The sequence below is a fragment of the Dendrobates tinctorius genome, unplaced genomic scaffold (assembly GCF_039654945.1).
Source record: "Dendrobates tinctorius isolate UK_male_01 unplaced genomic scaffold, ASM3965494v1 ptg000010l, whole genome shotgun sequence".
Taxonomy (NCBI): Eukaryota; Metazoa; Chordata; class Amphibia; order Anura; family Dendrobatidae; genus Dendrobates; species Dendrobates tinctorius.
The window spans coordinates 12,387,888-12,402,732 of record NW_027361678.1 but is presented as its reverse complement, the minus strand read 5'-3'; the positions used below and the strand labels follow the sequence as shown (position 1 = coordinate 12,402,732).

At 46.7% G+C, this 14,845-nt stretch overlaps 1 protein-coding gene across 5 annotated transcripts in view; it reads right to left on the bottom strand.

Moving 5' to 3' along the window:
• The window catches only part of CEP128 (centrosomal protein 128), a 270,620-nt gene that overhangs the window by 196,975 nt on the left and 58,800 nt on the right, over positions 1 to 14,845 (bottom strand). For all 5 annotated transcript variants that reach the window (XM_073587050.1, XM_073587051.1, XM_073587049.1 and 2 more), the window contains 2 exons: positions 13,400 to 13,561; positions 13,058 to 13,144 (listed from right to left, as the gene is read on the bottom strand). In XM_073587050.1, coding sequence (XP_073443151.1) covers positions 13,058 to 13,144; positions 13,400 to 13,546 — 234 coding nt within the window. In that variant the 5' untranslated portion in view covers positions 13,547 to 13,561. The remainder of the gene's footprint in view (positions 1 to 13,057; positions 13,145 to 13,399; positions 13,562 to 14,845) is intronic.

The following is a 14,845-nucleotide window of genomic DNA, read 5'->3' as shown; positions in this document are numbered from 1 at the left end:
CACATCAGGAGCCGTCACCGTCTTAATATCTGTTAGCCCAACCGTAGGAACGTCTCCATCCTCGTACCATAGGTCATCAAACACAACAAAGTCCCGGCCCCCCTCCAAGGTGTACACTAAGTCTGGTGGTATATCTCCATCTTGGCACTCACTGCCTCCGGGCCCCTCAAACACCACTCTGTCTAGCGCACAGTTCACAGTGACCCCATGTTTACAGCGAACCTGGGCCATTTTCTCGGTCAGACAGAAAGTGAGAGGAGTTCCTAACAGAGTCACCTGACTCTTTGAGTCCAACCATCCCGAGATTCCTTCCCGGTGCAGCATCACGGTACACACTTGCGGTCCGTCATGCTCCGGAAAGTATAACCCACATTCTGAAAACACTACACGAACACTGCTGTTCCTCTTTTGACAAACCGGCCCCTTTCTGGACCACCCCGATTTGGGTCACCGCCCCCCTCTGGGACTCCACCTCTTTTTGGGTTACCACCCCAATTTGGGACTCCACCCCTTTTGGGCTACTGCCCCCTTTCGGGATTTCCCCATGTCCGTTATACCGGTCTTCTCAGACCACGGTTCACACCACACAATTTATGTCTCTTACGATACCACACAAGTCCTTGTTGGCACCACCACAGCTCCTGCTGTCACCGATCACCGACACCACCGGCTGCTGTTCACACACAGCTGCTGGTGTCCTCTTCGTAACCCGCCGAGTTACCGGAAGCCGCTTGTCCCCTTCGTAACCCTGCTGAGTTACAGCGAGCCGCTTGTCACCTTCTTGTCTCCCACTGAGCCACCGCAAGCTGAGTTGAGACAAGAGAAAAAAAAAACACACCACACAAAACTCACGTGTCCTGTCTGTGTGCTATTCAGGATGTTCCGTCTCCGCCTGAGACCGTCCAACACACAGGGCGCACCGGGTGCGATTCAGGGAGTGACCCTCCTCCCAGGGTCTCCCCACACACCGGCCTCACCAGGTCCAGGGGCTCGGAGGGTGCTCTTCAGGACATCCATCTCCATCTGAGACTGCCCAACACTCGCGCCTCACCAGGTCCAAGGTCATACCATGTGCTCCCGGGATCTGATTCTTTCTCCTAGAATCTCCCAACACTGACCCTCCAGGACCTTTCCTCACTGAACCCTCCAGGTACACAGTCTTACTCACTGACCCAGATCAGTACCACACGAACACCTGTTCGTTACCTGTGTCAACCACACAGGTCCTTGGGTACCTCTTCTCCGCAGAGGCACCCTAGCAATCACCAGTCTCTTTCTCATGGGGAAGCGGCCGCACTGGGCTCACCGATCCGGACAGCGCCTTACTCACTAGGCCGCCCCACGGTTCCAGAACCACAGCTGGACAGTCGCTTCCCCAAATGCAGGCCGTCACAGGCTCTGCTCACACACGTGGCCGGTCAGCATATTACACGGCTTTCTCGACCGTCAGCCCTCCTGGCTCAGCGTTGCCCTTAGCCACCGAATTTTGCAGTCCTCTTCCGTTGCTCTCAGCAACAAGGCTACAATATTGCCCTTTGCAATCTCCACCAATTGTGAGGTAGCGCTGCCATTCACATAGGGGATTCTGGCTTAGCCGCCAAAAAAACAGATCAGGCACGGGTTTTCCATAAAACCATTATAGTCCATGCGGCTTATTATGCAGCATAAACCAAAAACAAGCAACACAAAGTTCATATCAGCATAGCGTCCTTGACAGAGCTTCTCTCTGTCCTCCCTGTGGTCACACAGGTTGGCATACACAGGCTCTTCAGCCTCATAGTTATCTCACCCACGTCAGGATTCCCTCATGGCTGTTTTTCCATGCTGCAGACATTCATTCCCTCCAGGGAATCATCAGGCACATGCAGCGAGAACTAACAGCCACTCCACATGCTGTTTGCCAGGAGACATCTCCCAGCGGGACCTTTCACAACGAACCAACCAGGTCCCTGCATTCACCACGTGACCTACCCTGGCCACCTTATATGATCCGTAGCCACGCCAACCGGGTCACATGGCTATGACCTCATCACAGGTCCCTGAACCATTCACAGACACTCTGGAATAGTATTCTTAAACACACCCCCTGGGTGGGTTTGTAGGTAACTGGGGCCACCCGTCTCCCCAGTTACCTGGAGACTTCTCCCGGACACATTGACACAACACATCAGCAGTATCACTGCTGATCAATACACACATCAGTCTCCATCTCAAGGCCACCCACCTTGAGATACATAATGGTCATTCATGACTCTGCCATTCATCCTCTCTCCTCGGACATCCACACAGCACCCCCTAGCGGACACCGTGGTCACTACACCACACTATGTATAAGCACTTGGCACTTTAGTTACATACAACAATGTATAATTGATACACATTTCTTCCTGGCTAGATATTTCACCTCAACACAGTATTTTTGGCAACTTTTTGCTGGGAAATAATGGTTGATTATAAAAGTTTCAGAATCATTGTGAGAGTGCCATTATTTTTCACATATAAATTCTCTGGCTCTGCTATTACACCTTCATCATGAACTGACCACTTCTTAGATCAGAGAATTGATTGATGCATCTTGCACTTTAAGCAATCATTTTGGAGTAGATTTTTTATTTTTTCATTTTTTTTGTAGCAGCTTAGTGTTATTATTTCCATATTCACTTATAGAATGGCTTACCGTATATTATGTATACTGTTTTTTTTTCTAGGGGTCCAACCATATATCTACATATATGTAATTTTCTTCACTACTAGTCACTTGGGCTCTTCATATTATATATGTGGTTCTGTCCCTTGGAATTTACCCGTTTTTTTTAAAAAAAAAAAAAGAAAAAAATTCTGATCATTTATTATTGCACATGTGGTTTACTTTTTCAATAACCCTCATATAAAGAATTTTGTGTGGAGATTTATGATCCCCTGTGTTTGCAGCTTTTGTGTCTATATTCCTATTTTTTTTTATTTTTTATGTGATGTGATAATAAATGTTTAATAAAATTTGTATGGTTTATTTCTACTTTTTGGCTTTTTACTTCCATTTTGTGTAGGAGGTATAGAAATCTTACAAAGTACAAAGAAAAAGTTTAAAGGGATGGCAGGGATCCCCCTGGACTGGACAGAAATCTGGTGAATAACGGTTGTAAACCTAGTCAGTTTTCTAACAAGCGGACAGGGTTTAGCATCAGGGCCAGCTGTCGCCCACCAGAAAACCTACAATCATACCAAAAGGATACCATTCTGTATCTATTTTGTAGATATCGGGCTCTGGAGCACAGACCCCTATTGATATGCCAGACTCTAAAAGGGACCTGTCACTAGATTCATGCTGCCAGAACCACAGGAGGATTGAAGCATGAACTGGTGATTGCAGCCAGGTACGTTTTATTTCTCAAACGCTGGGGTGTTTCAGAGAAGACATACAGTGGGCACAGAAAGTATTCAGACCCCATGAAATTTTTCACTCTTTGTTTCATTACAGCCATTTGGTAAAATCAAAAAAGTTCATTTTTTATCATTAATGTACACTCTGCACCCTATCTTCACTGAAAAAAAAAACAGAAATGTAGACATTTTTGCAAATTTATTAAAAAAGAAAAACTGAAATATCACATGGTCATAAGTATTCAGACCCTTTGCTCAGACAATCATATTTACGTCACATGCTGTCCATTTCCTTGTGATCCTGCTTGAGTCCTTGAGATGGTTCTACTCCTTCATTGGAGTCCAGCTGTGTTTAATTAAACTGATAGGACTTGATTTGGAAAGGCACATACCTGTCTATATAAGACCTCACAGCTCAGGCCTTTATGGCAGAGTGGCCCGACGAAAGCATCTCCTCAGTGCCAGACATATGAAAGCCTGAATAGAGTTTGCTTAAAAACACATGAAGGACTTCCAGACTATGAGAAATAAGATTCTCTGGTCTGATGACACAAAGATAGAACTTTTTGGTGATTATTCTAAGCAGTATGGGTGGAGAAAACCAGGCACAGCTCATCACCTGCCCAATACAACCCCAACATTGAAGCATGGTGGTGGCAGCATCATGCTATGGGGGTGTTTTTCAGCAGCAGGGTCAGGACAACTGGTTGCAATTGAAGGAAACATGAATGCGGCCAAGTACAGAGATATCTTGGATGAAAACAGCACACAGCTAAAATAACAAAGGAGTGGCTTCAGAACAACTCTGTGACTATTCTTGACTGGCCCAGCCAGAGCCCTGACCTAAACCCAATTGAGCATCTCTGGAGAGACCTGAAAATGGCTGTCCACCAACGTTCAAATCCGACCTGACGGATCTGGAGAGGATCTGCAAGGAAGAATGGCAGAGGATCCCCAAATACAGGTGTGAAAAACTTGTTGCATCATTCCCAAGACGACTCACGGCTGTACTAGCTCAAAAGGGTGCTTCAGCTCAATACAGTGCAAAGGGTCTGAATACTTAGGACCATGTGATATTTCAATTTTTATTTTTAAATAAATTTGCAAAAATTTTTGCATTTGTTTTTTTTCAGTCAAGATGGGGTGCAGAATGCACATTAACCCCTTTACCCCCAAGGGTGGTTTGCACGTTAAAGGGAACCTGTCACCTCCTTTTTTGGCTATGAGCTGCGGCCACTGCCTTTCAGGGCTTATCTACAGCATTCTAGAATGCTGTAGATAAGCCCCCGATCTAACCTGAAAGAGAAGAAAAACAAGTTTTATTATGCTCACCCGGGGGCGGTCCAGTCCGGTGGGCGTCGCAGGTCCGGCACCTACCATCATCTACCTTGTTTCGTGTCGTGGCTCCTGCACAGGCGTACTGATCTGCCCTTTTGAGGGCAGAGTCAAGCACTGCAGTGCGCAGGCGTCGGGAAAGGTCAGATCAGTACGCCTGCGCAGGAGCCACGACTCGAAGCAAGGAAGTTGACATCGTATGAAGATGGGAGGCGCCAGACCTGGACCTGTGATGCCCATCGAACCGGACCACCCCCGGGTGAGTATAATTAAACTTGTTTTTCTTCTCTTCTTTTCTGCAGTTACTGCAGCTCACAGCTGAAAAAGGAGGTGACAGGTGAAAATAAAAAAATCCTATTTTTTGCCCACAAAAATGATCTTTCAGTCCCCATTCTCCATTGGGCTTTGGTACAAGGAACATTGGGCAACCCAGCCACTCTGACTCCTCAATGACATCAGGCTCAACAGTCTCCTCACCTCCTTCGAAATCACCTCGTGGCAAGCTTTAGGAATTTAATATGGCTTTAGGTTTACCCACACATGCGGTTTTGTCAAGATTTCATGCTCGACAACCTGTATACATCACAGCAACTCTGAACACGGTTCCGCGGAAGCAGTTCTCAGCACTGTTGTTTCTGGGCCGGTGATAGTGTCTCTGCCACTGTGACACCCTTGACCTTGGTCCCCGGGCGTGTAGCTTCCACAGATTCCCTGTCTCACCATGGCTTAAGCAGGCTGACATGGTACACTTAGTAGTTCTTTCTTCTCCCTGGCTGGTGGACCTTGTAGTTGATGTCACCCAGTTATTTGACCACTTTGTATGGCCCCTGACACTTGACCAGAAATTTACTTTCGACAATTGGAATCAGCACTAACAACTGATCTCCAGGGCTAAACTGCTTCAGCTTTGCCAACCGATTATAGACTCTTGCCTGGGCCTCTTGTGCCTGAAGGAAGCTGTCTCTCACAATAGGCATCGCCTTCACAATCCTTTCTTGCCTCTGGGCCACATGTTCGATGATGCTCTGGTGGGGTATAGCCTCTGCTTTCCATGTCTCCTTTGCAATCTCCAGAAGTCCCCGAGAGTGCCGGCTGTACAACAGCTCAAATGGTGAAAACCCCGTAGAGGCCTAGGGAACTTCCTTAATAGAAAATTGCAGCAGATACAGGAGTAGGCAATCCCAGTCTCAGTCATCTTTCTCCACCACCTACTTGAGTATAGAATTCAAGGTTTTGTAGAGCCTCTCCACCAGGCCGTCCGTCTGTGGATGGTACACCAACGTCCTGAGTGGTGTAATCTGGAGAGCCTTACACAACTCCCTCATCACTCTGGACATGAAAGGAGTTGCTTTATCCATCAGGATCTCCTTTGACAGACTTGTCCGGGAAAAATATGGACTAGTTCTCGGGTTATACTCCTAGAAGAGAAGTTTTTCAATGGTACCGCCTCCAGGTACTGTGTTGCGTAGTCCATGACCACCAGGATATACTGGTGACCTCTAGCGGACTTAACAAGGGGTATGACAAGATCCAAAGCAATTTGGTCAAATGGCACCTCTATTATGGGTAATGGCACTAGGGGACTACAGAAGTCATAGAATCGTAGAGTTGGAAGGGACCTCCTGGGCCATCTGGTCCAACCCCCTGCTCAAAGAAGGATTTGCTAAATCATCCCAGTCAGATGTCTGTCCAGCCTCTGTTTGAAGACTTCCATTGAAGGAGAAATCACCACTTCTCATGGCAGCCTGTTCCACTCATTGATCACTCTGTGAAAGTTTTTTCTAATATCTAATCTGTGTCTCCTCCCATTCAGTTTCATCCCATTGCTTCTAGACTTTCCTTGTGTAAATAATAAAGATATAGTGAGAGACTCGAGGAGTTAGCTGGCAGGTGGGACAGGACTGGCAAAAGGCAAGAATCTTTCGGTGACATCCAGACCAGCTGAAACTCTAAAGGACTCATTCTTGGGTTTTGTCTACGCCCAGATGCCCACCAAAGACATAAGAATGGGCCAGGTCTAACACCCTTCGGCTATAGGGCCCGGGTACTAACAATTGCGCTATTACCTCCCCCCTCAGTTTAGTAACCAGATATCCTCATTTACCTCAAAGTATGGAAACCTGGTGTCGGCCTGTGGCTCTTGAGCAACCCCATTTATAACAGAAACATTATCAAATGCCTCTTTTAACCCCTTCACCAACTTCCGTTTTTGAGCTTTCGTTTTTTGCTCCCCTTCTTCCAAAAGCCATCCAGGGCTTGTATTTTGCAGGACGAGTTGTACTTTTGTACGACACCATTGGTTTTGCAATATAGTGTACTGGAAAACAGAAAAAATTCTAAGTGTGGTGAAATTGAAAAAAAGGGCTATGACACAATTTTTTTTTTTTTACCATGTTCACTAAATGCTAAGACTGACCTGCCATTATGATTTTACAGGTCATTACGAGTTCGTAGATACCAAAATGTATAGGTTCTTTTTTAATTCAAGTGGTGAAAAAAAAAATTGTCACTTTTCAAGACCGGTAGCATCTCCACTTTTCGTGATATAGGGCTGGGTAGGGGCTTATTTCTTGCGTGCCGAGCTGACATTTTTATTGATACCATTTTGGGGTACTTACGATCTTTTGATCGCCCATTATTGCATTTAAATGCAACGCTGGAGACCAAAAAAAAAAAAATGTAATTCTGGGTTGTTTTTTTTTTTCTTGTTATGCCGTTTACCGATGGGATAAATTATTTTATTTTGAATGGGGAGAAAGGGGGGGGGGGGGTGATTTAAACTTTTTTTTTTTTTTTATATAAAAAAAAGCTGAAAGTAAAACATCTGCAGCTGTGCGATGTATAGCTAAAATGCTCATCTGCTACGACTGCCGGCCACTGGGCGGTGCTCATAGCAGTTCGGCAATGACAACCACAGGGGTCTCCTGCAGACGCCGGGTTGTCATGCCAACCCATCGGCGACCTGCGTTCATGTGACAAGGGAGCTGATGAGTGGTGTTTGTGATGCGCTTCCAGCACAATCTTGATACATGCCACTGTCAGAGATTGACAACGGCATTTAACATGAAATCAGCTGACATGTGCCGGAAAAGTTACAGAGTCATCGGCGGAGCCCACATCAAACTGAGGGAGGCGACCTTGGACATACCTATACATCTAAGGTCGTACTCATATGTCTAAGGTCGTAAAGGGGTTAACGTAAGGTCCTTCATTTAACCAGTCCCAAACTTCCCTCCAACTCAGGAATGTCAGCCTCATGGGTCGCCATCACGTCATCTTTGTCATCAAGGACACACAAGGGGAATTCACTCACCTCTGACGGTGGTCCTTCATGGTTCAACTGGCTCTTAGAGTAACTTGGCACCTCTGCCTTTTGCCATAAATCCCAGAAGAAGCTAAAGTACCGCTCTACTGTAACTGGGTGTAGCAGGTCTTTAACTACTCCAACCTCTTGACATGGGACAGAGTGCCACAATTTGTTTCTATAGTCACTCTGGCAACAGGGTAGTCCTTGGCGTCACTGTGAATACAGCGCACACCCTTGAGCTTCCCGGGAATCAACTGGTCCAAGTCCAAACACAAGTACTCAATTTATTATTACAGGACATGCCTTTCGCGCCTTACCGGGCTGATAATAAATGCTGCAGTTAGGATAGGCATAATACAAACAGCGCCTCTCTATGCTGCTGTTCGGGGGACATAGGACAACGGAACGTGACATCTCCAACAAATTATGTCATTCCTAGCGTCATTTGGCAACCCCTCAGTGGCCCCTTGGTCCCCCCCCAGTTGTGGCTCAATTACCCTTCTTTTAGAGTCAGGCTTTCTTTAGAGTATCCCAGTACCGGGATACGACAACGCCTGGTTTCCTCCTACACCGTCTATGAAGGAATGGAATATATATGTCCATAACAATACACTTGACCATCTGGGGTGGGAAGAAGGACTCGGGCTGCAATCACTTCTTTACCAGATGCAGGATGTCAAACATTTGGGAGAAAAGGAGTTTGTCACTGAAATATGCCCAGCGGTGAACCCTTTGTGCTCTGACAGAAATACCGTAATTATTCTTGAGTGTGCCAAGTTAGTTTCTCATTTGGCATACTCTTGTGCATCCTGTAAAGCCTTGTCATAATAAGACTTTTGGGGCTCGCCAGCTAGATAGTGAGCTAACACCTCCGCCCACTGCTTCGGCGGCAGCTTCTCACGCTCTGATACCCATTCAAACATGGCTAAAAATGCCTCGACAACACTATCTGGAGTAATCTTTTGCATGGCACGTCTTACCGCCTTCCGGAAGTATAAGTCATCACCTGGACCTCGGGGAGGGACGGTCGTCCTGCTACGGATCGCCTTGATCAGGAGCTCCAACTGCTACTTCTGGAATTGTTCCTGCTGATGCTACTGCTGTTTCTGTTGCCGTTGCTGCTGCCATTGCAGTTGCTGCTGGAGAATAGCCTGTAGTAGCCGCTTTAACTTCTCATACATGTTGTCTGCTTTTAATCCTGCACCGGCCTTCACTCAAGACATGCAGTTTGTACACAGCCGTCACACTTGCCTCCTGGGGAAGTTGCACGCACTTCTAGAACCAAATGTGGTAGATCGGCTCACTCAGCCGCTCACAGAGATAGTCACAGGAATGCTTTCCATTTAAGTTTCAACTGGTTTAGTGAAAAAAAACGCAGTGCATAAACCAGTGCAACATCAAATAAACACGGCCCATCTGGCATAAGGGAAAAACAAAATACTTTCCAGAATAGTCTGTGTGGCTGCGGGGATCCGCCAACTTAGTGAAAAAAAAAACAAAACAAGGCTCTGTCCCACTAGTCCGGGACCACACTGGACTGATCACATCTCTCCCACTAGTCCAGGACCACGATGGACTGATCACATCTCTCCTACTATTCCAGGGCCACGATGGACTGATCAAGTTTTTCCCATTGGTCCAAGACAAAACTGGATTGATAAGGTCTCTCCCACTAGTCCAAGACCATGCTGTACTGATCACATCAATCCCACTGGTCAGGGGGGCCATGCAGGACTGATCACATCTCTCCCACTAGTCCAAGGCCACACTGGACTGATCACATCTCTCCCACTAGTGCGGCAGAGCCACGCTGGACTGTTGACATCTCTCCCACTAGTCCAGGGTCACGCTGTACTGATCACATCTCTCCCACAAGTCCAGGACCACGATGGATAGATCACATCTCTCCCACTAGTCCAGGGCCATGATGGACTGATCAAGTTTCTCCCATTAGTTCAAGACAAAACTAAATTGATAAGGTCTCTCCCACTAGTCCAAGACCACGCTGGACTGATCACATTTATCCCACTAGTCTGGGACCACACTGGACTGATCACGTCTCTCCCACTAGACCGGGGCAGAGCCACGCTGGACTGATCACATCTCTCCCACTAGTCCAGGATCACACTGTACTGATCACTAGAGTTGAGTGACTTCGGTCGGATCGGGTTTCATGAAACAAAATTTGAGTCGGATGAAACTGGTCCGACTAAGGCAAAAAAAAAGTCGGAGTTTCGTCCGAAACCCGACCCCAATGCAAGTCAATGGGGAATAAAAGTCGGCATTGAGCGGATGACATTCATCCACTCAATGCCAACTTTTATTCCCCATTGACTTGCATTGGGGTCGGGTTTCGGACGAAACTCCGACTTTTTTTGCCCTAGTCGGACCAGTTTCATCCGACTCAAATTTTTGTTTCATGAAACCCGATCCGACCAAAGTCGCTCAATTCTACTGATCACATCTCTCCCACTAGTCCAGGACCACGATGGACTGATCAGGTTTCTCCCATTAGTCCAAGACAAAACTAGATTGATAAGGTCTCTCCCACTAGTCCAAGACCACGCTGGACTGATTACATTTCTCCCACTAGTCTGGGACCACACTGGACCGATCACGTCTCTCCCACTAGTCCAGGGAGGGGCCACGCTAGACTGATTACATCTCTCCCACTAGTTCAGGGCCATGATGGACTGATCACGTCTCTATCATTAGTCAAAGACCAAACTGGATTGATAAGGTCTCTCCCACTAGTCCAAGACCACACTGGACTGATCATATTGATCCCACTGGTCCGGGGACACGCTGTACTGATCATGTATCTCCCACTAGTCCGGGGTCAAACTGGACTGACCACATCTCTCCAACTAGTCGAGGGCCTTGCTGGACTGATCACGTCTCTCTCATTAGTCCGGGGTCACACTGGACTAAACACATCTCTCAGTAGGCCAGAGTTGCGCTGGAATGATCACATCTCTCCCACTAGTCCAGACCCCAGACGGCTTTGCGATCTACTTTTCCATGGAACGCCGCAGTGCATCAGGGATGGACGAATCTGCTGTAATGGCGCAGCCTGGCTCTGATTTGTGCTGTCTGACTTTCATGAATCCAGTGACAGGTTTGCTACAATTAATTTATGGCATCTTACCCGTCAGCTTTAGATCCAGGCTGGGATATGAATCCCCAGTCCTGATGAATGCCCTTAGCCTTACGCCAGGTTCACAAGTGTGTGTTTCAAGGTCTGTACTAGGACTATGATTACAAACGGATCTGTTAAACTGTAAAGAGCTGTGGAATATATTGGGTGCTATATAAAGATTATCACTATTATTTATCACTGTTTGGATGTGAGAAAACGGCCAAATAGTGGCAGAACTTTTCTAAGCTATTATTCAATTACATTCACTAAATTCAACTTTTATCCTGTACATTTGTTCCAATGTAAACATTTCCAATCTTTATACGACATGCAAAATACCATTTCCAGATCTAATCACAGTGATCGATGTGATGACTGAAGGTAGAGAACCTGGCTATGCCAATAATAAGGATTTATTTGGCTGCAATGGAAAGAAACATGAAGATGAGGTACAGCTGCAGTAATATTTTATCCATCGGACCTTTCCCCTTTTAAAACGAAGTTCCCCACAATGAGATATGCCATGAAGTGCGGTTTACATGGGGGAGAGTCTCCTGAACCTTACACCCTCCCTGCGCCATACTCCCTAAAACACATCACCTGCCTCCGCATCTGACAGCCACCTCCTACGCAGATAATTATCAGCTAATTGCAGACTTGCAGATTTGCCGTCAGTTATCTGGTCCCTTTAATGGCTTTCCAGGTCAAGTCTATATGCTGCATAAAAAACATCGACAAGGAGTGTCACAAAATCACAAAAGGGGTGAAGAAATGGAGATGGGGTGACAGCAGGGCAATGACAGCCATAGAAGACACTTTTACCAAACCCTCCACTAAGAATAAAGAAACAATTGGCTCCTCTAGACCAGGGGTTCCCAACCACCGGTCCGCGGCCCAGGACCGGGCCCGTTGGGGTTCTTTTGCCGGTCCGCGGAGCTGCCGCAGACCAGCAGTAAACACTGACAGTGTGCTCTGCGGCAGCTCAGAGCACACTGCAGGTGCCTGCCTTGGCTGTTCATTATCACCGGGGCGAGTCGCGCGTAGAGGCACGCAGCGCTCATCGCATGTGAACACTGCAACGCATGTGTGGCTGCAGGCGGGAACAGGCTGACATTGTTATGTGTCAGCCCTGTCTGTGGGCAGGGAGCAAGCCCTCTACTTTCCCGCCCGTGGTCATAGTAACAATGCAGCCGTGGCCCGACTGAAGCAGCAGGGAATGAAGAGAGGAAGAGAGGTATTTTTTTTTGTATATATGTATGTGTGTGTGTGTGTCTCTATCTATATGTGTGTATGTATGTGTGTCTATGTTTGCATCTGTGTATGTGTGTATCTGTGTATGTGTGTGTTTATCTGTGTGTGTATCTGTGTGTGTGTGTATCTATATGTGTATCGATGTATGTGTGTGCATCTGTGCATGTATGTGTATCTATGCATGTATGTGTGTTTATCTGTGTGTATGTATGTATGTATGTGTGTTTATCTGTGTGTGTGTATGTATCTGTGCATGTGTGTATCTGTGCGTGTGTGTGTGTGTGTGTGTGTGTGTGTGTGTGTGTGTGTGTGTGTGTGTGTGTGTGTGTGTGTGTGTGTAAAAAAGAACAAAAAAATAGGCAGCACTCCAAATTAAATGTGAAAAAAGTGGATACTTTACTGATCCCCAGGTGGCGACGGGTCACCGTTGAGGATCAGTAAAGCATCCACTTTTTTCATATTTAATTTGGAGTGCTGCCTATTTTTTTTATTTCATTAACTCGGCTGTCTGAACACTGCTAAATAGGTTTTGCACCAATTGTACAATTTTGGTAGTGCTGCCCTTTTTTTATATACTGCGTGTGTGTGTATATATATATATATATGGGTGTGGAACCGTTTGAGGCCCATGATCTGACAATTACCGCTGTGATGGCGTCCGTCTGGTCAGAGTTGTGCTCTCTGTATTGCCCGAGCATCTCATCCACCTGCTTCAGATTCCGGCTAGTGTCCTAAAAGGAAAAATGAAAAGTTTATGAAACCTCAAATAATAATGACAGGAGCTGGGTCAGGGAGCGAGGGGCTACAGCTGAAGGGAAGTTCCTATAAAAACGTAATCCATCCTGCATAGACATATCGGACAATTGCTAATAAACTTGTGGTACTGGAGCAGGGATGTGATGGATATATAGCACATTGTGGAGTCTCTGATGGGGGCAGCATGACTTAGGAGGCTATTTCAGGATGAAGAAGGCAACGTGAAGCACCTGCAACGTATCGGCCAGCTGATGGATCTTTTGTGAGACGTCCCCCACTCCTCGTGGTCCGGTATGCATGTGTGACGCCCGGAGAGGGCCCCTCCTGTTTGTCCGGGAGCGGAGGTGGGAGTCAGAGTCGCTAGAGGAGTCCGCCATAAGTCCAACCAACTACTGCAGGAGGAAAGAAGAAGCACTGATGAGGCATAATCAGCACTGACAGCGTGGACTGCATTATACGGCATCCTGAGCGGACACGTGGAAAGACTGATCGTATCTAATGGAAAGTCTGCAGTCTTCTGACATATTAAGGCTATTGGCACTGCATTATACAGGATCCTGAGCCGACACATGGAAAGGCAGATTGCATCTAATAGAAGGTCTTTCGTCTACTGACATATTAGGGTTATCCACGCTGCCTTATACAGGATCCTGAGCCGACACATGGAAAGACTGATCATTATCTAATGGAAGGTTTGCAGTCTTCTGACCTACTGGGGCTATCCACGCTGCATTAGACGGGATCCTGAGCCTACACATGGAAAGACTGATCGTCCTCTAATTGAAGGTCTGCCGTCTTCTGACATATTGGGGCTATCCGCGCTGCATTATACGGGATTGTGAGATATGGGAAAATGATCTACTTGATATCATTATCCCATCTGATGGAATTTTCTATTAGATGCTGTGGCCCAGAATGTGTACTTCAAAACTCAGCCCCACACCCTTGGGATTCCACAAGACCATTCAGTGCTTTTCTTAAATTCACTCTAGTTTGAAGCTCTCTCCAGAGGGGACATAGACTCTGTGTCCAGCAATTATCACAAGGGTCTGAACTCTTGTGCAGCTACAGCCAACTGGCTCCCTTTGTTCATTCAGGCTGACATCGTGGCACAACAGATCCCAAGCTAACCAGTGCAAGGCTCAGATATGGAATCTAGAAAATGACTTATAATAAAAGAATGCAATATCTCTGAATCTAGCCGAGCACATAATCGGAAGCATCATTCCTTTCCCCGCACGCCCATACCATTTAGCCACCTCCAGAACCCTGCGTTATGGAGTTATAAAGCATAGATACCAGGAATAGACTAGCCATATTTGATCTCCATGCACAGATAAAATCCAGTGGCACCCAGTGGCCGCGCCGCCAACCCATTTGGAGCTACAGGCGGAAAGTTATGGGCCATCCACGGTTCCGTCTGGAAAATCATACTCTCAGATATGGGAGGAGGGAGGCGGCCACGCTCAGGGGTGGACGTAGAGTGTGGGAGCTAGCAGCCTAGGAGATATTAGGCAGCCCCTCATTTTGGACTTCGTTTTCTACAGGCAGGAGGACCGTTACCTGACGCAGTCATAGGAATCACGTAACTAAGATTTGGACCTGTGATCACCTGTACTTATCTAGTGCGCCTTTCGGCAATCTAATATGTAAAGCTCAAGTGTGTGTACATATGT